The sequence below is a fragment of the Loxodonta africana genome, chromosome 9 (assembly GCF_030014295.1).
Source record: "Loxodonta africana isolate mLoxAfr1 chromosome 9, mLoxAfr1.hap2, whole genome shotgun sequence".
NCBI classification, from domain to species: Eukaryota; Metazoa; Chordata; class Mammalia; order Proboscidea; family Elephantidae; genus Loxodonta; species Loxodonta africana.
The window spans coordinates 79,228,147-79,253,186 of NC_087350.1; the positions used below are offsets into that span (position 1 = coordinate 79,228,147).

At 44.8% G+C, this 25,040-nt stretch overlaps 1 protein-coding gene across 1 annotated transcript in view; it reads right to left on the bottom strand.

Annotated features, from left to right (window-relative positions):
- Positions 1–829: 829 nt before the first annotated feature.
- CCDC180 (coiled-coil domain containing 180) overlaps positions 830–25,040 on the bottom strand; it is a 63,344-nt gene continuing 39,133 nt past the window's right edge. Inside the window, exons 27-39 of the mRNA XM_064291705.1 lie at positions 24,915–25,034; positions 23,232–23,404; positions 22,931–22,986; positions 22,736–22,814; positions 21,405–21,482; positions 19,735–19,801; positions 19,123–19,264; positions 7,357–7,517; positions 6,647–6,784; positions 5,975–6,086; positions 5,694–5,799; positions 4,534–4,669; positions 830–3,138 (exon numbers count right to left, since the gene is read on the bottom strand). Of these exons, the coding sequence (XP_064147775.1) occupies positions 3,007–3,138; positions 4,534–4,669; positions 5,694–5,799; positions 5,975–6,086; positions 6,647–6,784; positions 7,357–7,517; positions 19,123–19,264; positions 19,735–19,801; positions 21,405–21,482; positions 22,736–22,814; positions 22,931–22,986; positions 23,232–23,404; positions 24,915–25,034 (1,500 nt within the window). The 3' untranslated portion in view covers positions 830–3,006. The remainder of the gene's footprint in view (positions 3,139–4,533; positions 4,670–5,693; positions 5,800–5,974; positions 6,087–6,646; positions 6,785–7,356; positions 7,518–19,122; positions 19,265–19,734; positions 19,802–21,404; positions 21,483–22,735; positions 22,815–22,930; positions 22,987–23,231; positions 23,405–24,914; positions 25,035–25,040) is intronic.

A 25,040-nucleotide genomic window follows, 5' to 3' on the forward strand; every position in this document is an offset into this window, starting at 1 on the left:
TGTCCTTTGGTACAGTGTCCATCCTGCAGGTAGGTTTTTGGCCAAGGCATATCAGGAGGTTTCTCAGAAGTCCCTGTTGGCTGACATAGCAAGGACAGGTTAGGAAGTTGTGTTTATTTTCTGTGCAAAGTAGTCCAAGGCCCAGGAAGTTCAAGAATTCACTCCCATGCCCTGGATATAATTGAATTTCAGGAGAATTAAGGAATATCAGAGATGACATCGATTGTTATCTCTTTAGGCACAATGGTTTTTACTTTTTTGAGGGGGAAGGGACCAGACTATGTGAAAGTAACACATAGATACAACTTTTAAGAGTATGATTTCAGAGGTTTTGGAGTCCCTGAAGCCCCACTATGAACCCATGTTAAATTCCACCTTAAAACTAAAACCAAACCAGTTGCCAGTGAATCAGTTCTGACTCATGGCAACCCCATGTGTTTCAGAGTAGAACTGTGTACAGGGTTTTCAATGTCTGTGACCTTCTGGAAGTAGATTGCCAGGCTTTTCTCCTGAGGCATATCTGGGTGGATTAGAACCACCAACCTTCATTTAGTAGCCAAGTGCTTAACCATTTGTACCACTCAGGGACTCCATAAATCCTGCCTTAGAGGAAGGCATATATCACGAGGCCGAAGATCAGAGTTTTCAGAATGGATGAGACTCAGACAAAAGGCATTATCCCAGCAAAAGTCCAAGCTCATCTTTGGACCAGAGGGGCAGGGCCAGGAGCATCTTTTGGGAGAGGCAGGCGTGCTCCCAAGGGCTACGGAGAGGTCCTCAGGGCTCTGCTCAGGTGGCTTTTGGGGGTAGACAAGGTGGATAGGAGGGAGATCAGTACAGCCCTGCCTGGCTGTAGGCAGCAGCCTGGCAGGTAATCTGTGGCTTTCCAGATACTTCACAAGAGGGAGATTCTCATGCAGAGAGAGTGTAAATCAAGGCCCAGATATGAGGAAGGAAGATGGGTTTGTTGCCAGCTTATCCTAGACTGAGAAAAGTGGAAATGGTTCCAGTGTGAAGCTTCCATCTAAACCCTTTCATGCATTTTTGTCCATACCACCTATGCAAGGCAGACAGGGCCAGTGCTATTGTTTAAGATGAATCTCCTTCCCTATCTCCTGCCCTCCCTTCAGTTCAGCAAGCACCATTTAGAATGAGGGGGAGACAGCAACTATGCTCCAAGAACATATCCATAGCTCATTTGGGGTTTTTCTCACCTGATAGACTTTTGAGTCTTTGAAATACAGCCCAAGAAAGATAGACTGCCTCGCCTTCCTCTCAGAGCCTTGTGGATTTCACAGTTACCACAGGTAGCTTTACAAACATCTCTTTTCACCCTCCACAAATTTTTTTTTTAATAATAGTTTATTGTGTTTTAGGTGAAAGTTTACACAGCAAATTATTCCCATTTAACAACTTTTATACAAATTGTTCCCTGACATCGGTTACATCTTTCACAACGTGCCAGCATTTTCATGATTTCCATTCCGTTTGTTCTGTTTCCATGCATCTAGCTTCCCGTCCCCTCCTTACCTTCTCATCTTTGCTTTAGGATAAATGTTGACTGCTTGGTCTCATAGCTGATTATTTAAGGGAGCACAGTACTCACATCTCCCTCCAAATTTTAGAGCGGCAATTTTAGAGACCTCTGGTTGCTCTCATCTTACTTCCTGTCGGAACATTTTTCTTTATATCGTAGCCCCCTCCCCCCCACACACAACCTCTCATTTCTGTCACGTTATGTACTGCAGTGACTCAGCTGTGCCATCATTCCCTGTCTCACATAGTTCCTCTCCAGGGAAGCCTTCCTTGAAGCTCCCACCAGGAAGTGGCTGCTCATTTACCTCAGCTTCTAGAATACCTCTCACTTCAGTTATAGTGAAGGAGAGCACAGGAAATAATTCTGTCACATCTCCCTTTTTTTTTTTTTTTTCTAATTTTTATTATGCTTTAAGTGAAAGTTTACAAATCAAGTCAGTCTCTCATACAAAAATTTATACACACCTTGCTATATACTCCTAATTGCTCTCCCCCTAATGAGACGGTACACTCATTCCCTCCAGTCCACATCTCCCTTTTGAACGACTGAAAAGAGTTTATATTTTATTCATCCCTGAGTTATTTATTCACGAATAATTTTAGCAATACTCCTTTTTGAAGCTAAACAACATATTCAAAGCGCTGTCTGTGGATGGAACTCAGGCTCCTGGGGACTTCTACTTACACAAGGTCTGTAAATATGGACCACTGGCAAGAGGAGTCTTTGGGTAGATCTACTTTTGGTTAATCATTCACATCATAATCGCTCTCTTGCCAGCTATTCCCTCATGAACAAATGCAGAGAAATTTCTAGACAACTGGATTTGTTTTAACTGAGTAAGCAGAAAAAATAGAACAAAACAAAAAACAAAAGGAAGAGATTGCCCACACCCTGCTAACACCCAGGCCCTGGCGAAGCTAAGGATGTGCTGATTAAGCAAAACCCCCTAATCTGCCCACAAAGGCCTCCAAGGTGAGTCAGCTGAAAGGGGCTAATCCCCAGAAGGGGTTGATCCGAAAGCTGTAGAGCCCACACGGCCACAGAACACTGGAGAACAGGAGATAATGGAGGCTTAAAGAGATTTTGTTTAGAGAGAGGTCACAGAACCAACAGGGGAGGGCCTTGACTATCCAAGAAGTCACCTTTGCCCTCTTGTGAGGTAAGGGTCACACAGTTCAGCCTTGGACAGGGCCCAGAAATAAGAATGATTCCAAGGGTGCAGATGTTAAGAGCTGTCAGCCGGCTTAGGCCCCAGTCGTAGGGTGGGAGATGGAGGTGGGGGAACTAATACTTGAAGCAAGGGAATCAAGTATTACTGATTCTGGGATGGCCAATGAATCAGCTGGTACAAAAATTATACTGCAGTAGATGCTAGGGTGAATGAGTGAATGAATCCCCAGAAGCTGAGTTCATACAAAGTGAGCCTTTATTTGGGGTTGGGGTGGCCCAGCCTCTGGGGCCGGAGGGCATCACAAGTACAGGCCCTGGATGGTGCACACGGAACGCTTCCAGCTGTCCTTCCAGCGCTGAGCCTCCTTCACCTGCGACATGCTGTCCTTCTGGATCTTCTTCATCTCCTCCTCAAATAAGGCTAAATATTTCTGGGAGCAAGGCAGCAGGAGGAAGCCTCATGAGAAGAGACTTCTCTGACCTGTGCTCTAGAGGAACGCTGTGCTGGCTGGCAGGGAACTCTTAGCCTGCTCCAGGCCCCTGGAAAGATCTTCACAAGTTATTTCTCACAAATTCCTCCCAACAACTGATCAGGCAGGCCCAGTTATTTTCACCATTTTACAGATGGGGAAATTGAGGCTTTGAGCCTTGCTTGGGGCCAAGCATGGACTAGTTGTTGTTGTTAGTTGCCACTGAGTCGATTCCAACTCATGGGGACTCCATGTGTGCAGAGTAGAATTGCACTCCATAGGGTTTTCAAGGCTGTGAATTTTTGAAAGCAGATTGCCAGGCCTGTCTGCTGAGATGCCTCTGTGTGGGACTGAACGACCAAACTTTTGGCTACTGGTTGAGTGCTTAACCATAAGGAGGTACTAGAACCCCTACCTGTCTGACCTTGGACACTGCACTGCTGGCCTCCCTGAAGTTCAGGAGTCCTGGCTTCCTCCGGAGACTGCTCCCTCCAAGCCTGGAGCCCTCACTAAGCCTGGTGAGCAGAGCTGCTCCCTTTACTTGGGGCTTGGTGTGGTGGATGGGCAATCCAGGCTCTCCCAGTACTCGGACCAGCCGATCTCCAGGCAGGACAAAGTTTCTGTCTGGGCACCAGGACCTATGGTCCACAGAACTTTAGAGCGGAGATGTCCCTCATGTAGTATTTGGCTGCAACCTCCTTGTCAGGCGGACCCCATGGGGGTTCACCAGACCCTGGGTTCAAATCCTAGCTCTGCAACTATGTCAGGGCATCAAAGGGTTCAAGTTTCTTTAAGCCTCAGGTTGCTCATCCTTAAAATGGAAATGATAATCCTTCTCCTTTCATGAAGTTGTTAGGAAGATTCAATGAGATAACTCGTGTCAAGAATAGAAGGCCCCAGTGAGTACTCATACCTGTTACTTGTCACTACTGCTGTGGCCCCTCTGTGAACCCATTATTCCCATTACTTCCACACCTCTACCCACTCTGCTTTCTCTGCCTGGCATGCCTGACTAGCTGTGACTCCACTGTTCCTCTGGAAAGCCTTTCTTCACCCGGCACTCTGGGTGGGGTGTCCCTCAGCTGGGCTCCTGCAACACTGGGGCTCACAGGGTCTGCGCTGGAACTGTACGTGGGCCGCAGCTCATGTCCTCATGCCTGTGAACATCAGTGTACTAAGTGTTGAGACCTGCAGCTCTGGGGGGCCCTGACCTGTGACCTCTGTTCTACAAGTCAAATGTTGGGGTATCCAGTGGCAGGGAGCTCTCTACCTCCTTCCTAAGGCAGCTAGACTGTGCCAAACTGTGCTGCCATGGGGTCCCTGGGACACACCCACCCACCCATCATCTCTGTTCACCAGGTAAACAGCATCTCGGGCTTCCACGGCTGCCAGGTGGCCCAGGGTTGTTTTGGTGGTGGTTGTGGATGTCGTTTTCCGGAAGAGAATCTTGTTTTGGATGGAGCTTTCAGTGGGTTTGATTCCTGGCCACTTTCTACAAAAAAACATTCAAGAAAACATCCCGTGGGCCTGGCTTCATCACTCACAGGCCACCCGCCTGCCCTGGTGGCAAAGCTCAGCATTCTATATAAGTTAAGTATCATGACTTTAAACATCTTAATTAGAAGAAAAACCCTGCTAAACATTTCACTGTACACTTCTTCACGTTCTCTGCCCCGTATTTCCACACAGTTTTAATTGGTGTGTACAGACAGTCTGGGTTCTGGGTGGGAATGGGGCTGCCACACCTGTGGATTCAGCCAGAGACAGTGTTTTCCCGGCCTTGGATTCCCCATCTGTAAAATGCGGATGATGACAGGACCTTTATCATGGATAAAGTTATTTTGCCAAACGCCCGGCATGCTGTCTGGCACAGAAGAAGAGCTCAAAAAAGGGAGTTATGACCATCATTGCATCATCATCCACCTTCTAGTGCCCCGACAGGCCTTTACCAGCTAAGGTCAGACTCCCTTCTGACTCCAAGGGCAGTCTGCGGGACAGACAGTGGTCACCAGCCCCTGGCCTGCTTTCTTCCTGTGCTATAAGCACCGCTGCCGAGAGCACAGTGTTGGGCAACTCACTGCTTTGCTGCTTCTTCCAGAGTCACATTCTTGGGGCACAGGGGACAGCTACTTTGATAGTTCTTGTCACATATGACTAACAGCTAGAGGGGCTCACACTGCCACTATTGACCTGAGAATGTTCTACCTGCTGGAACAGGCCTCCCGTTTTCTGTGAGCCCCTTTGTTGGGTCCTTATCAAGTGAGCTAATAGCTTTTAAGCTCTACGTATGTGCCAGGGGCACTCCAAGTACAATCTCATTTAACTTACTCTGCATAATGCCAAGTAAGGCAGGCTGCTATCTCCCATATCACAGGTGAGGAAACCTGAGGCTCTGATCATAATACCTTTCCAAGGTCACCAGGTCTGCCTGACTTCAGAGCCCTAACCCTTACATGGCCCTGTCCCCTAGCAAATTGCAGCCATTTGTAGTATTCCTCACTGTTCTCTGCTCTTACCTGCTCCCTCGTTCAATCAGGGGTTTCTCTCGCTCTTCCTCCAGGGAGAGCCCAGCGAGTTTCCTCCTTATGAGGATTGATGTATTCTGCTTGGGAGGCTCCATCCCTGGGTAGGCAAGGAACAGGTTACTGATTGTGCCTTGCTCAACAGCCTCAGATCAAGGGGACTTCTACCTGACCATAATTTTAGGGAAGTGAGGGCTCTCTTCCCTCTTTCCCACTTGGAGTCTTGGATGGGAGACAGAGCCCCCTGCCACACAGAGGTTTGTTGTGTCACTTACGTGGAACTTGGACATCATCGATGGTGATCACCTCATCCAACTGCAGCAGGAATTTCTCAGTGAAGTTGGCTAGGTTGGCTATGAAAAACCGGCCATATTTCCTGGCGAATTCCTGTGGGAAACATGGTGAACCCAGAGCTTCAGGGAGAGGAACTTTCCTCAGAAGGCAGGCTGAGAAAGGGGCTGAGTGTTCTCTGGCGAGAGGTTTTGTGGAGGCAGCTGGCGAGACAAGACCAAAGCCATTGTGTCATCTGTGTTCCAGTTAACTTGGCACCTGGACCTCTACCAGGAAGCATCCTCCAAGAGATGATTTGGGTTGAAGATAAAAAATGACTCAAAAGTGGTCAAGAGAATCACACAGGCATTTTACAGACAAGGAAATACAGCAGCAGTGGATTTTGGAATAAAAATATTCCCCTCATTCTGTGAACCTAAAAGTTTAAAAAAAGCTCTCCTCATTAGTAATTTTGTAATTAACTAATTTTGAAATCAAGGAAATGCAAGTTAAAAGAGCTAGTAGTGACCATTTTCACCTATAAAAGTCACCGCTCTGGTGAGAGTGCCGGCAGAGGGCATGTTCAGCACTGTCAGTGGCTGTCAATGGGGGCAATGTTTTGAGAGGTCAGTGTGGTCTCCAGAACTTGGACTTGGCAAGTAGATGGCACTACTGACCTCCAGCTTCTCCTTGTTTGCCTCAATCACTCTATCCAGCTCTTCCTGCCTTCTCTCTTCCAGTTGGCATAGAGACTCCATTTCTTGGAAATTTGTTGGGTGTCCAAGATTTGGATGGAGCTTCTGGGCATTTTCATCCTTCAAACAAGCCAGAAATTAATGGGCATTTTAACCACGTCTTGAGGTCAGGACTACCTCAAAACAAACTCAGTAGCTTACATTGTCTGCCAATTATGGCCACAGCCAGACTGATATGTCCTCTGACCTAGTTGGTGTGAAGGGTCAGGGATGGGCAGAGGAGTAGCAGAGAAGCCAAGATGGGAGCATGGCTGAAGCCAACTCTGAAGATCAGAAAGAGGGGAAACTCAGCACAATTAGGGTTTTAGTCCAGTAAGATTTGCAGCATTCATGTCCCATGGGCTCCAAGGATCCATGTGGAAAATCACTGTTGATCTCAATGACCATAGCCCCAAGAAACCCAGCAGACCCATCCATTAAATTCAAGGCATTTACTGAAGGCCTTCTGTAAAGAAGCTGTTGTCTCAGCTCTCACTTCTCCAGTGCCTTGTGTCCCTCAACCCACATCCAACAATCTCAAGCCGAAACCATCTCCTTCTCTGGGACTTTGCCCTGCCCATGTCCTGCCTCCATTTCTATACTCCCAAAACCGGTGGTCCTGGATTGGAAATGCCTGGTCCGAAGACCCTCACCTTAGCTTTCTCTAGCTGTTTCAATTGCTCCTGGAACTGCCCCCAAATCTCATTCATGGAGGAGGAAAACCTTCTCCAGTAGTACTCCTTGAAATTCTCTGTCACCAGCCAACACACCTGGGGCAGCAGCTCCTCAAATCTTCTCAGCTGAACTCGTAATTCTGCAGGAATTGAGGGTTGGGCACAGAGGACAGGGAAGAACTAAGTTGCTAAGCTGATCTCTCCAACAAAGGTCCAAAGCAGTTTCCTAAAGGAAAAAAACTTGATCTACAGTGTGGTAATAGCTATTCCATCAGAAAGGGTTCCGATGATCAAATCAGTATAGAAAATACTGGGTTAAGCAGGTTCAAAGAGCTTTCCTTCCCCTATATTCTGAAGGACTTCTCAGCTCATTTAAAATGCATTGTGTCTTTCATCAGCTCCAGAAAGCTTTCATCCCTCATCTCTTTAGATACTGCCTTGACCCTAGCCTCATTCCTTTCTTTCTGGACCTGCAAATGTTACATCTTCTCTTTTACCCACATCTCTTCTCCTCTCTTCCAGATTTTCATCTTTTTGCCTTTCTATGCTGTATTCCAGATATTTTCTTCAGATTTATCTTCCAAGTTCACCAACTCTACCTTCAGTTGTGTATAACCTGGTAGAAAACCCATCCATAATTTTAAAATTTCAATTATTCTGTCCTTACTACATAGAAATTCTATTTGGTTCTTTTTCATATCTACTTAGTCACTTTGATATTCTCTTGTTCCTTACTCACATTTTCAATTCCCTTTTTAATTTAAATAAGTACATTATTTTATATCCTGTGTCTGTCTGATACTGTGAATATCTGAAGTCTTTGCTGGTCTGTTTCTGATGCCTCTTGATCAAGGTGTCTTGTTTCCTTGTGTTTGTGTTTTTTTTACTGTGAGCTCTTATTCTTGGCATTTTATTTGTGGAACCCTTAGAGGCCTTAGTTGAAGGTGGGCTTCTCTAGAGAGGATTGCATGTGTCCCTACCAAGCATCTGGGGCACTGACATCTCAAGATCATTTTAAGCTGGTCTCAACTTGAGGTTTTTGGATAAGGCACGAAATGTGAATTCAGGTTTAGAAACCACACACGGGGTAGCTTATAGTTAGGGAATCTCATTAGTGTTTTTTTTTGCCCCTAATTATTCACTCAGTAACAAGGTTTTCCTTCCAGCCTATGGAGAAAAGAACAAAGGGACTTGGTTTATGTTTTATTCTCCTTATTCTGTAGTAGGGTCCCAGCTTTATGTGGTTTATATTTAAAACTGTATGCTGAGCAAATAAATCCGAGAAGCTGAACTATATGAAGAAGAACACAGCATCAGGATTGAAGGAAGACTCATTAACAACCTGAGATAGGCAGATGACACAATCTTGCTTGCTGAAAGTGAAGAGGACTTGAAGCACTTACCGATGAAGATCAAATACTACAGCCTTCAGTATGGATTGCACCTCAGCATAAAGAAAACAAAAATTCTTACGACTGAATCAATAAGCAACATCATGGTAAATGGAGAAAAGATTGACATTGTCAAGGATTTCATTTTCCTCAAATCCACATTTAATGCCCACGGAAGCAGCAGTCAAGAAACCAAATGGTGTATTTTATTGGGCAAATCTGCTTCAAAAGACCTCTTTAAAGTGGTAAAAAAAACAAAGATGTCACTTTGAGGACTGTTGTTGACTTAATTATGTCCCCTAAAATTGTATGTCAACCTGGTTAGTCCATGGTTCTCTGTATTGTGTGATTGCCACCATTTTGTCATCTGATGTGATTTTCCTATGTGTTGAAAATTCTACTTCTATGATGTTAATGAAGTCAGATTGGCCCTCCTCAGGCCTCAGGAGTTGTGTCAATGAGGCAGGACTCAATCTACAGGATTAGGTTGTGTCTTGAGTCAATCTTTTTTGAGACATAAAAGAGAGAGGCGTGCACAGAGACATGGAGACCTCATTACCACCAAGCAAAAAGAGCCAGGAGCTTGCATCCTTTGGACCCGGGATCCCTTGTGCTCAGAAGCTCCTAGAGCACGGGAAGATTGATGACAAAGACATTCCCCCAGAGGCGACAAAGAGAGAAAGCCTTCTCTTGGAGCTGGCATTCTGAATTCGGACTTCTAGCCTCCTAGACTGGATTCTGCATGGAAAATACTAAACAATGCAGGAAGCATCAAAAGAAGATGGGAGAGGCGGGGCCAGGATGGCTGAATAGCCAGATACTTCTGGTAATCTGTCTTACAACAAAGACCCGAAAAATCAAGTGAAACAATTATATTTATGACAACCTAGGAGCCCTGAACATCAAAGGCAAAGTTAGAAAATGGACTCAGTGGCAGGGGTAGAGTGAGACCATTCAGAAGCAGAGAGGAGTTGCCAGACCTGAATCACTGAGATCCCTCAGGCACCATTCCCGGAAGTGGCTGCAGTGGGCTGGTGGTAAAGTTCGGCTGCAGTTTTCTCAGGGAGAAGCAGCCAAGCTGCACAGCCTACTCATGTCTCTGGAACTAGAGAAGAACAGCACTCTCGGCAAAAGCTAAGTACTTGCATATACTTTACTGCACCCCCCACCCCCAAGCTGGCTTCAGTGGCTGATTTCCCTAGGCCTGTGATAGACCCATCTGAGCGCCCTGAGCCATGCTCCCGGACTTGGAGAAGGAATAAATTCACAACAGGGGTTAAAAGATAATTTGCCAGCTCCACTAACCTGGGGATCTCAGGAGAGAAGTGGCTCCTGGCCAGGCATAAATGGTCCGTGAACTTTGAATACCTTTCCCTTCTGCTTGGACTGTATGGGCCTATTCCAGGGAAATAGGCCCTTGCTGGCAGACTGTGACTGTTTAAGCTGTGCGATGGAGAAGTGGGTGTTTGATATTTGACACGGCTTTGCCTATTAAACAGGGTCCTCACCTACCCACATCAGGGGCCTAAGGACTGGTGGCTCCTCTCAGGTCACCCAGCCCCCACAACAGGGGTCCAAGGATAACTGGTACCTCCCAGTCCTTACAACCAAAAGCAGTGGGTGCCCATGGTCTGTCTGTAGAACCCACCCACCTCTAGGGAAGATGGATGCGCTTTCCTCAGAGACACTTGGGGGACGGTTCTCAGCCCCCTGCCTTGTTCAGAGCATGACCCACTGCTGCAACCAGATACCAATACCTACACCAAACACTCCTGCCCCTCTAAGACTGTAGGACAGAGCCTGTACCACACACTTGATGACCAGCTACCTGGACACCTGAGCTGAATCCACACAAGAAAAGTGAATGGACTCATAAGATCATATACCTGATAACAGCTCTAGCCATCTGGTGACAGGATGTCAGAGCTCGAGAGGCGAAAAAAAACAAGCTAGCTCACTCAAGCAATCCATTTGGGCATATCAAAACAAAACAAAGCAAGAAACTAGGATACAGTAAGCAAACATAAAATAAACAAATACAATAACTTATAGATGGCTCGGAGACAACAGTCAGTATCAAACCACATAAAGAAACAGACCATGATCGCTTCAACAAGCTCTCAAAACAGAGAATCAAAGGATCTTCTGGATGAAGGTGCTTTCCTGGAATTACCAGATGCAGAATTCAAAAAGATGAATATACAGAACTCTTCAAGACATAAGGAAGGAGAGATCAGGCAATACACAGAACAAGCCAAGGAACACACAGATAGAACAGCTGAAGAAATTAAAAAGGTTCTTCAAGAACATAATGAAAAATTTAATAAGCTACAAGAATCCATAGAGAGACATCAATCAGAAATTTGGAAGATTAACAATAAAATTACTGAATTAGACAACTCGATAGAAAGTCAGAGGAGCAGAATCGAGCAAGTGGAAGGCAGAATTGGGGACTTTGAAGATAAAGCACTTGGTACCAATATATTTGAAGAAAAATCAAATAAAAGAATTAAAAAAATGAAGAAACCTTAAGAATCATGTGGGACTCTATCAAGAGAAATAACCTACAAGTGATTGGAGTACCAGAACAGGGAGGGATAACAGAAAATACAGACAGAATTATTGAAGATTTGTTGGCAGAAAACTTCCCTGATATCATGAAAGATGAGAAGATATCAATCCAAGATGCTCATCGAACTCCACGAGGTAGATTTTAAAAGAAAGTCACAAAGACATTTTATAATCAAACTTGCCAAAACCAAAGATAAAGAGAGAATTTTAAGAGCAGCTAGGCATAAACAAAAAGTCACCCACAAAGAACAGTCAATAAGAATAGGCTCAGACTACTCAGCAGAAACCATGCAGGCAAGAAGGCAATGGGATGACTTATATAAAGTTTTGAAGGAAAAAAATTGCCAGCCAAGAATCATATATCCAGCAAAACTGTCTCTCGAATATGAAGGTGAAATTAGGACATTTCCAAATAAATAGAAGTTTAGGGAACTCATAAAAACCAAAGCAAAACTATAAGAAATACTAAAGGGAGATCTCTGGTTAGTAAATCAATAATATCAGATATCAACCCAAGACTAGAACACTGGACAGAGCAATCAGATGTTAACCCAGACAGGGAAATCACAAAAATAAATCAATACCAAAAAAAAAAAAAAAACCCTCAAAATGGGGAAACAGCAATGTCATTCTGTAAAAGAAGACCACATTAAAATAATAAAGAGGGACTAAGCAATGTAGACATAGATCTTTCATATGGAAGGGAAGACAAGGCGATATAAGGAAATAAAAGTTAGGTTTAAACTTAGAAAAATAGGGGGAAATATTAAGGTAACCACAAAGGAGACTATCCTACTCATCAAAATAAAATACAAGAAAAAAATAGAGACTCAGCAGAAACGAAATCAACAAAAACGAATAAGAGGAAAAGACAATAGATAAAGATAAACTACTGAGCACAAAAAATTAAGTGGGAAAAAGAAACTTTCAACAACAACAACAAAAAAAGACATCAAAATGACAGCACTAAACTCATACCTATCCATAATTATGCTGAATGTTAATGGACTAAATGCACCCATAAAGAGACAGACAGTGGCAGAATGGATTAAAAAAAACATGATCTGTATGCCGCCTACAAGAGACACACCTTAGACTTAGAAACACAAATAAACTAAAACTCAAAGGATGGAAAAAAAAATATATCCAGCAAACAACAATCCAAAAAGAGCAGGAGTGGCAAAATTAATTTCTGACAAAATAGACTTCAAAGTTAAACCCCCTACAAAAGATAAGGAAGGACACTACATATTGATTAAAGGGACAGTATACCAGGAGGATATAATCATATTAAATATTTATGCACTCAGTGACAGGGCTGCAAGATACATCAAACAAACTCTAACATCACTGAAAAGTGAGATAGACAGCTCCACAGTTATAGTAGGAGACTTCAACACACTACTTTCGGTGAAGGACAGGACATCCAGAAAGAAGCTCAACAAAGACACGGAAGATCTAAATGCCACAGTCAACCAGCTTGACCTTATAGACATATACAGAACACTCCACCCAACAGCAGCCAAGTATACTTTCTTTTCTAGTGCACATGGAACATTCTCTAGAATAGGCCACATATTAGCTCATAAAGCAAGCCTTAGCAGAATCCAAAACATCAAAATATTACAAAGCATCTTCTCTGACCATAAGACCATAAAAGTAGAAATCAATGACAGAAAAACCAGGGAAAAGAAATCAAACACTTGGAAACTGAACAATACCCTGCTCAAAATAGACTGGGTTATAGAAGACATTAAGGATGGAATAAAGAAATTCATAGAATCCAATAAGAATGAAAACACTTCCTATCAGAACCTTTGGAACATAGCGAAAGCAGTGCTCAGAGGTCAATTTATGTCAATAAATGCACACATACAAAAAGAAAGGCCAAAATCAAAGAATTATCCCTACAACTTGAACAAATAGAAAGAGAGCAACAAAAGAAGCCATCAGACAGTAGAAGAAAGGAAATAATAAAAATTAGAGCAGAACTAAATGAAATAGAAAACAGAAAAACAACTGAAAGAGTTAACAAGACCAAAAGCTGGTTCTTTGAAAAAATGAACAAAATTCATAAACCATTGGTCAAACTGACAAAAGAAAAAAAAGGAGAGGAAGCAAATAACCTGACTAAGAAATGAGATGGGCGATATTACAACAGACCCAACTGAAATTAAAAAAATCATACCAGATTACTATGAAAAATTGTACTCTTGACAAATTTGAAAACCTAGAAGAAATGGATGAATTCCTAGAAACACACTGCCTACCTAACCTAACACAAACAGAGGTAGAACAACTAAATAGACCCATAACAAAAGAAGAGATTGAAAAGGTAATCAAAAAACTCCCAACAAAAAAAAGTCCTGGCCCAGATGGCTTCACTGCAGAGTTCTACCAAACTTTCAGAGAATTAACACCACTACTACTAAAGGTATTTCAGAGCATAGAAAAGGACGGAATACTCCCAAACTCATTCTGTGAAGCCAGCATATCCCTGATACCAAAACCAGGTGAAGACACTACAGAAAAAGAAAATTACAGACCTATATCCCTTATGAACTTACATGCAAAAATCCTCAACAAAATCCTAGCCAATAGAATTCAATAACATATCAAAACAATAATTCACCATGACCAAGTGGGATTCATACCAGGTATGCAGAGATGGTTCAACATTAGAAAAACAATGAATGTACTCCACCATACAAATAAAACAAAAGACAAGAACCACATGATTTTTTCAATCGATGTAGAAAAGGCATTTGACAAAGTTCGACACCCATTCATGATAAAAACTCTCAGCAAAATAGGAATAGAAGGAAAATTCCTCAACATAATAAAGGGCATTTATACAAAGCAAACATCATCCTAAATGGAGAGAGTCTGGAAGCATTCCCCTTGAGATCGGGAACCAGACAAGGATGCCCTTTATCAACCACTCTTATTCAACACTGTGCTGGAGGTCCTAGCCAGGGCAATTAGGCTAGATAAAGAAATTAAGGGCATCCAGATTGGTAAGGAAGAAGTAAAAGTATCTCTATTTCTAAATGACATGATTTTATACACAGAAAGCCCTAAAGAATCCTCAAGAAAACTACCGAAACTAATACAAGAGTTCAGCAGAGTATAAGGATACAAGATAAACATACAAAAATCAGTTGGATTCCTCTACACCAACAAAAAGAACATTGATGAGGACATCACCAAATCAATGCCACTTACAGTAGCCCCAATACTTAGGAATAAATCTTACCAGAGATGTAAAAGACCTATACAAAGAAAACTACGTGACGCTACTGCAAGAAACCAAAAGAGACCTACATAAGTGGAAAAACATACCTTGCTCATGGATAGGAAGGGTTAACATTGTAAAAATGTCTATTCTACCAAAAGCCATCTATAGATACAATATAATTCTGATGCAAATTCCAATGACATTTTTTAACGAGATGGAGAAACAAATCACCAACTTCATATGGAAGGGAAAGAGGCCCGAGATAAGTAAAGCATTATTGAAAAAGAAGAACAAAGTGGGAGGCCTCACTCTACCTGATTTTAGAACCTATTATACCACCACAGTAGTCAAAACAGCCTGGTACTGGTACAACAACAGATACATAGACCAATGGAACAGAATTAAGAATCCAGACATAAATTCATCCACATTTGAACAGCTGATATTTGACAAAGGCCCAAAGTCAGTGAAATGGGGAAAAGACAGTCTTTTTAACAAACTGGGTATCCATCTGCAAAAAAATGAAACAAGATCCATACCTCACACCATGCACAAAAACTAACTCAAAATGGTTCAAAGTCCTAAATATAAAATCTAAAACAATAAAGATCATGGAAGAAAAAATAGGGACAATGGTAGGAGCCCTAATGCATGGCATAAACAGTACACAAAACATTACTAACAATGCAGAAGAGAAACCAGATAACTGGGAGCTCCTAAAAATCAAACACCTATGCTCATCCAAAGACTTCACCAAAAGAGTAAAAAGATTACCTACAGACTGGGAAAAAGTTTTTAGCTATGACATTTCCAATCAGCATCAGATCTCTCAAATCTACATGATACTGCAAAAACTCAACTACAAAAAGACAAATAACCCAATTAAAAAATGGGCAAAGGATATGAATAGACACTTCACTAAAGAAGACATTCAGGTGGCTAACAGATACATGAAATGCTCACGATCATTAGCCATTAGAGAAATGCAAATCAAAACTACAATGAGGTTCCATCTCACTCCAGCAAGGCTGGCATTAATCCAAAAAACAATAAATGTTGGAGAGGCTGTGGAGAGACTGGAACACTTATACACTGCAAGTGTGAATGTAAAATGGTACAGCCACTTTGGAAATCGATTTGGCGCTTCTTTAAAAAACTAGAAATAGAACTACCGTACGATCCGGCAATCCCACCCCCTGAAATATATCCTAGAGAAATAAGAGCCTTTACACGAACAGATATATGCACACCCATGTCCACTGCAGCACTGTTTACAATAGCAAAAAGTTGGAAGCAACCAAGGTGCCCATCAACGGATGAATGGGTAAATAAATTGTGGTATGTTCACACAATGGAATACTATGCATCCATAAAGAACAATGAGGAATCCTGGAAACACTTCCTAACATGGAGGAATCTGGAAGGTGTTATGCTGAGTGAAATTAGTCAGCTGCAAAAGGACAAATATTGTATAAGACCACTATTATAAGAACTCGAGAAATAGTTTAAACAGAGAAGAGAATATTCTTTGGTGGTTACGGGTGGGGGAGGGAGGGAAAGCAGTTTTCACTAATTAGATAGTAGATAAGAACTACTTTAGGTGAAGGGAAAGACAACACACAATACAGGGGAGGTCAGCACAACTGGACTAAACCAAAAGCAAAGAAGTTTCCTGAATACACTGAATACTTTGAAGGCCAGCGTAGCAGGGGCAGGGGTTTGGGGACCATGGTTTCAGGGGACATCTAAGTCAACTGGCATAATAAAATCTATTAAGAAAACATTCTGCATCCCACTTTGGAGAGTGGCGTCTGGGGTCTTAAATGCTAGCAAGCGGCCATCTAAGATGCATCAATTGGTCTCAAACCACCTGGAGCAAAGAAGAATGAAGAACACCAAAGACACAGGGTAATTACGATTCCAAAAGACAGAAAGGGCCACATAAACCAGAGGCTACATCAGCCTGAGACCAGAAGAACTAGATGGTGCCCAGCTACAACTGATGACTGCCCTGACAGGGAACACAAAAAAGAACCCCTGAGGGAACAGGAGAGCAGTGGGATGCAGACCCCAAATTCTTGTAAAAAGACCAGACTTAATGGTCTGAGACTAGAATGACCCTGGAGGTCATGGTCCCCAGACCTTCTGTTAGCCCAAGACAGGAGCCATTCCTAAAGCTAACTCTTCAGACAGGGATTGGACTAGACTATGGGATAGACAATGATACTGGTGAAGAATGAGCTCCTTGGATCAAGTAGACACATGAGACTATGTTGCTATCTCCCGTCTGAAGGGGAGATGAGAGGGTAGGGAGGGTCAGAAGCTGGCCAAATGGACTTGAAAAGAAATAGAGGAGGGAATGACTTTGCTGTCTCATTATGGGGAGGGCGATGAGGAATATATAGCAAGGTGTTTATAAATTTTTGTATGAGATTCCGACTTGGTTTGTAAACTTTCACTTAAAGCACAATAAAAATTAAAAAAAAAAAAAAAAAGAAGGAAGATGGGAATACATAGTCACCAAACCAAAAAGGATTGATTGACATTCAACCATTTCAGGAGGTAGCATATGATCAGGAACCAGTGGTACTAAAGGAAGAAGTCCAAGCTGCACTGAAGGTACCAACGAAAAACACGGCTCCAGGAATTGATGAAATACCAATTGAGATGTTTCAACAAACAGATGCAGCACTGGAAGTGCTCACTCATCCGTGGCAAGAAATTTGGAAGACAGCTACCAACTGACGAGAAGAGATCCATACTTATGCCTGTTCCCAAGAAAGGTGATCCAACCGAATGTGGAAATTATTGAATAATATCATTAATATCACATTCAAGTAAAATTTGCTGAAAATCATTCAAAAGTGGCTGCCGCAGTATATTGACAGGGAACTGCCAGAAATTCAAGCTGGATTCAGAAGAGGATGTGGAACCAGGGGTATCATTGCTGATGTCAGATGGATCCTGGCTGAAAGCAGAGAATACCAGAAAGATGTTTACCTGCATTTTATTGACTATGCAAAGGCATTTGACTATGTGGATCATAACAAATTATGGATAATATTGTGAAGAATGGAAATTCCAGAACACTTAATTGTGATCATGTGGAACCTGTACATAGATCAAGAGGCAGTCATTCTAACAGAACAAGGGGGTACTGCATGGTTTAAAGTCAGGAAAGGTGTGTGTCAGGGTTGTATCATTTCATCATACCTCTTCATTCTGTATGCAGAGCAAATAATCCGAGAAGGTGGACTATATGAAGAAGAATGGGCATCAGAATTGGAGGAAGACTCATTAACAACCTGTGATATGTGGATGACACAACCTTGCTTGCTGAAGGTGAAAATGACTTGAAGCACTTACTAATGAAGATCAAAGGCCGCAGCCTTCAGTATGGATTACACATCAACATAAAACAAAAATCCTCACAACTGGACCAGTAAGCAACATCATGATAAATGGAAAAAGACGGAAATTGTCAAGGATTTCATTTTACTTGGATCTACAATCAATGCCCATGGAAGCAGCAGTCAAGAAATCAAAAGAAGCATTGCATTGAGCAAATCTGCTGCAAAAGACCTCATTAAAGTGTTGAAAAGCAAAGATGTCACCTTGAAGACTAAGGTGCGCCTGACCCAAGCCATGGTGTTTTCAGTCGCCTCATATGCATGCGAAAGGTGGACGATGAATAAGGAAGACGAGAGAAGAACTGATGCCTTTGAGTTGTGGTGTTGGTAAAGAACATTGAATATACCATAGACTGCTAAAACAATGAATATGACCAGAATGCTCCTTAGATGCAAGGATGGTAAGACTATGTCTCACATACTTTGGACATGTTATCAGGAAGGATCAGTCCCTGGACAAGGACATTACGCCTGGTCAAGTAGAGGGTCAGTGAAAAAGAAGAAGACCCTCAACGAGAGGGACTGACACAGTGGCTGTAACAATGGACTTAAGCATAATAATTGTGAGGATGGCGCAGGACTGGGCAGTGTTTTGTTCTGTTGTACATAGGGTCGAGATGAGTTGGAACCGACTCAACGGCACCTAACAACAGACTATAAGAGAACAAATTTCTCTTCGTTAAAGCCATCCACTTGAGGTATTTCTGTTATAGCAGCACTAGATAACTAAGACAAGGATTAAGTGTGCCTGACCCAAGCCATGGTTATTTGCAATCTCCTCATATGCATGCCTTTGAATTACGGCGTTGGTGAAGAATATTGACTATACCATGGACTGCCAAAAGAATGAACAAGTCTGATTTGGAAAAAGTATAGCCAGAATGCTCCTTAGAAGCAAGGATGGTTGAGACTTCGTCTCACGTACTTTGTTATCAGGAGGGACCAATCCCTGGAGAAGGACATCATGCTTGGTCAAGGATTTTACCGTATCCAAGATTTCTTCTCTTCATAGGGAGGGCTCTCTGGCTTCCCTCTGTGCCCTCCTGATGAGGAGGGTCTTATGCAGGCATCAGGCCCTGGTCTAGCTCAATCTGGACCCTGGCTTCATGCCACACCACCCTCCCGTGGCACCCACCGATGAGGCAGGAGTTGTGGTACTCATCTGTCTGGCTCTGGTACTCCAGGATCTTCTTTCCGATGCTCTCTGCACACTGGTCGAAGGTTTCATACATGCAGTCAGGCCTGGTGACTGGGCGCCTCTCCTTGCGGTAAAACTCCTACAGGAGAAGGTTGGATGTTCACTGTGGGAGCCTGGCCCGTACTCCTGGCATGCCCCACTCTGCTCTGGTCTCCATACCTCCTTGCCTTTGCTCATGTTCCCAGGAGCTGGCTCCCATAGCCCACCTGCCTGTCTCCCTGTGCCCCACTGTGCCTGTCTGCTCCCCTGCTGGGCACAAAGCTCCTGGGGCCAGAAGCTGGGCTTCTTCCTCTTGGCACACTCAGTATGTAACATGCAGTTGGTGTACAGGAAATGTGTGGTGACTGAATAAACCGATGAGTGAATGAAGTTTCTGGGAGGAAAAACACCACACACAGAATGACAGAAGCTGGGTAGCTGTGGTGGTCGGGGGTGGGATCCCCTTTTCTCATTTTTCCTGCTCAGCCTCTCTCAGCAGAGTGCAGGAGGCAGAGGCAGCTGGGGAAGTGTGGCCAGCAGCAGGCAGAGGGGTGGGCGGCCGGCCCTCACCTCGATGACAGTCAACAGCAGCTCTTTGCTCTCCCAGAGGAGGGTCAGGATGATCCCTTTAAAATGCCTGCAACACATGTGAGGGAGACCTGAGGGGCCTGGACACACCAACACACACAGAACCAAAGGGGTCCCTTGCAAACACTCAGCTGCCTAGTCAGAATCAGAGTTGCCCAAGGTGTTCCTACCCAGCGTTTCTATTTCTCAAGTTTAATGTCTCTAACCTTATGTAACAAGCTGGGTTTGAGCCCTTAAAAGCTTCTCTGCTGTTTCAGCTTCCCTTTGGCCTGTCTGATCCTCAGCACTTCAGCCTCATCACTCCCAGTCATTACTCTCACCCCGGGGCTGTTGCATAAGCTAGTCCCTCTCTAGAGAACACTGCTCACTTTCCTCTTAGTCTCTGCCACTCTTTCTCACATCCTGGCAGTGTCATTTCCTGCCCTCAGTTCTGATGCTCTCAGAGTACACCTCTGCCCTACAGCGTCCCCACAGCAGATTTGGGACCGATTGTGTGTCTAGCTAACTGCCACCCAACTCTCCCAGCTGACTGTAAAGTCCAGAAGGACACCCCAGGGCAGCCCCTGCACCTGTCAGGGCCTCAGTGTTTATTGAAAGAAGACAGAATGTTTCATATAAATATTAATCAAATGAACAGGACTTCTCGGAGAACCAAACATCCGCCTTCTGGAAACCCTGTCTCTTAGGCCGACTGCATGCGCACCGGAGCCTCATTTAGCACATCTGCACAGGCCCAGTGGATATTCTGGTCCGTCAGGTCAACCACTTCCAAAGTAAGAACGAAAAGTGGAACGGACGCCTTAGACCTGCACGTGGCTCCAGGACATGGGCTTTTTCACCACCTCTGACGATAAAGGGACGCAGTGACTGCTGTGCACCCGCATCCCTGTCGGCCACATTTCTACAGTCTACATCTACCAGTTATTTGATCTTTTCATTTTAAAATTTACTCACTGTAATTTGAGAGAATTAGAAATGTACTGAAAGTCAAGGAGGAAAAACTAATACCAGACAAGCTAATTATCTAGAGACAATCACAGTTAACATTTTATATGTGTATTGCCACCTGTGTGTAAAAGGCACCCTACTGTGCATGGTTCACAAAATCCCACAGGTAAACCCCAAGGGGTAAAAGGGCTGACAGGCAAGGGGTGCTGTGACCGTGGGTTCCTTTAATTACAGGCGGGGGGTCCCTTTGTAGGTCTTGATAGCTTCCTAATAGTTCTCATTTTCTGAACTTGAAATTTTACTTGTTTGCTTGAAATGAAGCCATACTAAGTGAACCAGATTTTGTTTTAACCACTGAACTTTAAATAGAGGAAAGGAGAAGTATGTATGTGGAGTGGTGGGGAGATTGAAAAATTTACGAAAACAAACATCAAAGGGGTGTGCCACCCTCCTAGGACCTATGAAACGCTTACCTTAGAAAATGTGAAATTTCATGAATGTGTCTGTCACTCAACAAATTTAGGTGAAATGGCCTGAGACAAACTGACTTTGACCCTTAACTGTCTCCCCTTCCCCTCCCCCTCTCCTTCTACTTTTGTGCTCCATCCCTCCTTATTTTTCCCCTTAGCCAGGCCTGGTTTAGGCACCCCTTGACTGAAACAACAGGTTAAATGGAGCAAAAGGAAAAGCGCCTGGACACTTACTGGGCTGGAGGAGGCGACTTCTCCCCAAGTATCTGGTACTTCTTGTCCATTCGGTTGTGCTTGGAGTACCGGCTAAAGCTGTGCGACAAAGGCAGATCAGTGCCCTGGGGACTGAGGATAGGCAACAAGCAGATGGGGCCTCAAGGCCCGCGCTGGGTCACTGGAGGGATGGGCTCACCCATGGGGCAACCTAACTCCCTTCTGGGACCAACCACTTCCGGATACCTCCACACTCCTCAGCGCCTCTGAAGATACTGTTGGTAAAGAAGCCATAAACTGATAAAACCAAACTTACGCCACTGAGAGACGGCAGAAGGGCAGAAGTGCACAGGCCCAGAAATGTGCAAAGAGAAGCAGGTTGAGCAACATGTAGGGTTGCCAAGTTTAGCAAATAAAAATGGAATGCCTAGTTTGAATTTCAGATAAGCAACAGATACTTTTTTGAGTATAAGTTTGTCCCAAATGAGAAGTCCCTAAGTGGCACAAGCGCTTGACTACTAGCTGAAAGGTTGGCAGTTCGAAACCACCCAGAGGCATCCCGGAAGACAGTCCTGGCGATCTGCTTCTGAAAGGTCACACAGCCTGGAAAACCCTACGTGGAGCGTTCTACTCTGCACACGTGGGGTCGCTAACAACTGGTTAGCTAGCAACTAACACCAACAACAATGTTTCCTGTGTTGCATGGGAGAAGGCCTCTATTTTATTGGACACCCAAACATTTTCTAACCGAGCAGTGGTTTCTCTCACTGCCACTTTCGCAAAACTGCATATTAAACCATGCTAACCATGGTGTATAGAAGACCAAGATAGTTTGTTCAGCCATGTGTCTTCTGTCACCCGCCTTCTATAAAATCCTCGTGCGTGGGTCAGCCAGCTGGAGGCCTGACAGTGTGTGGGACAGCTTAGAGAACACAGCACACCACCAGAACACCAAGGCACAGGACTTCTACAGTTCCTTCATGACACCCAAGGAAAACCACCTGTTCTGTGGCTCAGCTGTCCCTCTTTCTAACCATGAGGATGTGTGTGTTTGACAGGGATTTGGATCACCAGGTGTCACCACCGAAAATCACTAAGCCCCCAGGCATGTTCTCAAGATGGAAGGTCTGTGTGAAAGACCTCACACAGCAGGAATAAGCTCAAGCCTAACTAATGTCGTGTCAGAGTCTCGGAGCCAGAGCCCCAGTGCTGCATGCTGAGGACAAAGTCTGGTAAAGCAACGAGGTCCTCTCTGGCCTCCGTTTACTGGGGACAGGGTGAGGGTCTGAGAGGGAAGATTCCAGGACAGCTTTGGCTGGGAGAAGGGGCCTGTCCTACCCCAGTGTCCCTACCTCCCTACGGAGATGGCACTGGCAACGGACAAGGCCTTCTTCAGGGAGTTCTCCCCCTGGCGCCCAGGTCGCTTGAAGCCTTTGGGGATGAGTGCCCAGGACAAGAGCAGAAGACAGGAGGTGAGGATGGATCACGTGGCACTGTACTTCCCCACCGCCGGCTGCCCAGAGACCAACAGCCCTATTCGCTTTTACCTGTCTGAGACCGATCTTTTTCACACAAATGGCCTGAGGATTTTGTGTCAGGAAGTCTGAAAGCGAACGAAAGGATGTGAGCTTTTCCGAAATGACTGTGAGGACAACACAGGCACTGGACACCATCGTGTCCTCATGGGGAAACTGAGGCTTCAGGAGGTCAAGCCGCTTGCCTGAGGACAAAGGCTGTCAGGGTGGGGCTCACACAGAAACTCAGGCATGGGCCTCCAAAGCCACCCCTTGAAGGCTCAGGGCTGTAGGCCACAATGCAGGGCCCCACTATGTGCCCAGGACCACTCACTGCAGGATCCTTTTGACCACCTCCACGACTGGGTCCTCAATCATGGACTTCCCCATGCGGCTCGGCTGGGCGAAGGACTCCGGGGTGACCACGTCCACCTTGGCATCTTCTTCAAGGACTTCTGATGACACCAAGATGTCACTCTCCACCTCTGGTTCAGTCATGATGTGGTCCTGCAGGCCAGAGAGGAGAGGCACAGTATGTGAGGACCGATCCAGGTGCTGGGGAGACTGGCAGGCCTGGGTCCACTTCCTAGACCCATCACCACTACCCACCCTCTCTGAGCCTCCTTTTCTTTTCTATGAAATGGCGATGATCATCTCTCCCTTAGAGGGTTGTTCATTCATCCATTCAAATATGAATGCATGCATGAGCAGCTCCAAAAATGTTTCCTGAGTGTTTGCTCTCTGCAAGACTCTGTCCTGGCTCCTGAGGACACAGTGGGGAAGAAGTCACACATGACCCTTGTCCTCATGGAGCTTAGACTCTAGCCAGGGGAAGGTACTTAACATACACTAATCCAAATAAATATTTGGTCAAAATTGGGATCGGTGCTATGAAGGAAAAGTTCCAGCACCTTCTGTGAGATTAAAGTGAGACTGAAGGTCGCAGGTCTGTGAGGCCAACCCCACAGATGTGCCCAAGCAGTGTTTTTGACCAAATAGATGACTGACTGAATGAATGAATGAATGCTTGGATGAATGAGTGGCCAACTTCCCCATGAATTGCGTCTCAGAGAAAGGGTCGAATTGGTGGCCGACAATTAGTGTTTAGTTAAACCGTTCCCTATTTTATTCTGTGTCTGGTCTCAGCGATAAGCTGTAAGCCCCTCGAGGGAAGGACCCAGGCTAGACTCAGTAATGGACGTGCAGTGGACCCTTAGTGTTGGCTGCATGGTGGAAAGTGCATCCCCATAGCAGGGCTGCTTCAAAACATGACTGTGAGAGACAAGGATTGGAGGTGGCTAGCGCAGAACTTGAGGGGCATTCTCTTATGCATGTCACTGGCTCTGTGACCCTCCCCAGGAATCAACTGAGCACCTCCTGTGTGCAAAGCCTGGGTGAGATGTGGGTGTGGAGTGAGGGCAATGTGGGCTCTGCCCTCTTGGAGTTCACAGTCTTGAGGGACACAGCCTGTTAAATGGGGACAGCCTGTGTCAGGTAAAAGGGCTTAAACTTGACCCTGAGGGTAGAGGAGTGACACAGTCAGACTGGCCTTTTCTAATTTTTGGCCTGACTCCAGTTTGGAGAATGGGCCATGGGGTGGTGGTGATGGTGAGAGGACACAGGAAGCCCAGTGGGGCAGGGATGGGGGGCTTGGATGAGGTGGTGAGGGAAAGTCAGTGGCTGCTCATGGGTGCTGGTGGGAAGGAAGAGACAGTGGGGCCAGCCTGAGACTCAAGCAGGTGAGGTGAGCTGAGGGTCCTGATGGACATAAGGCGGTAGTGGCAGGAGGTAAGGGGCTTCCTCAGAGCCCCATGCAGGTAAGTGGCCTATCTGGGATTTAAATCCAAGTCTGACTCCAGGCTGTGACCGTTCCAAGACCTCCCAGTAGGTCTGATATCCAACAGGGGCCCAGAAATCCTCTCTTCCCCCTCAGCTCTGCTGAGCCCTGCAGATCTCCTTAGAACCCAGACTCAGCAGCTCAAGTCCCCCTTCTCCCTTGCCCCTTCCCGTTCCTTACAGTAAAGACCACCTGAGTCACGGTCACCAGGTCCGGGCTGCAGTTGAGGTATTGAATCCTCTTGCTCACTTTTGTGATCCAGCTTCGGACAAAGCTGAGGACATCATCTGTGGTCACTGTCTAGAG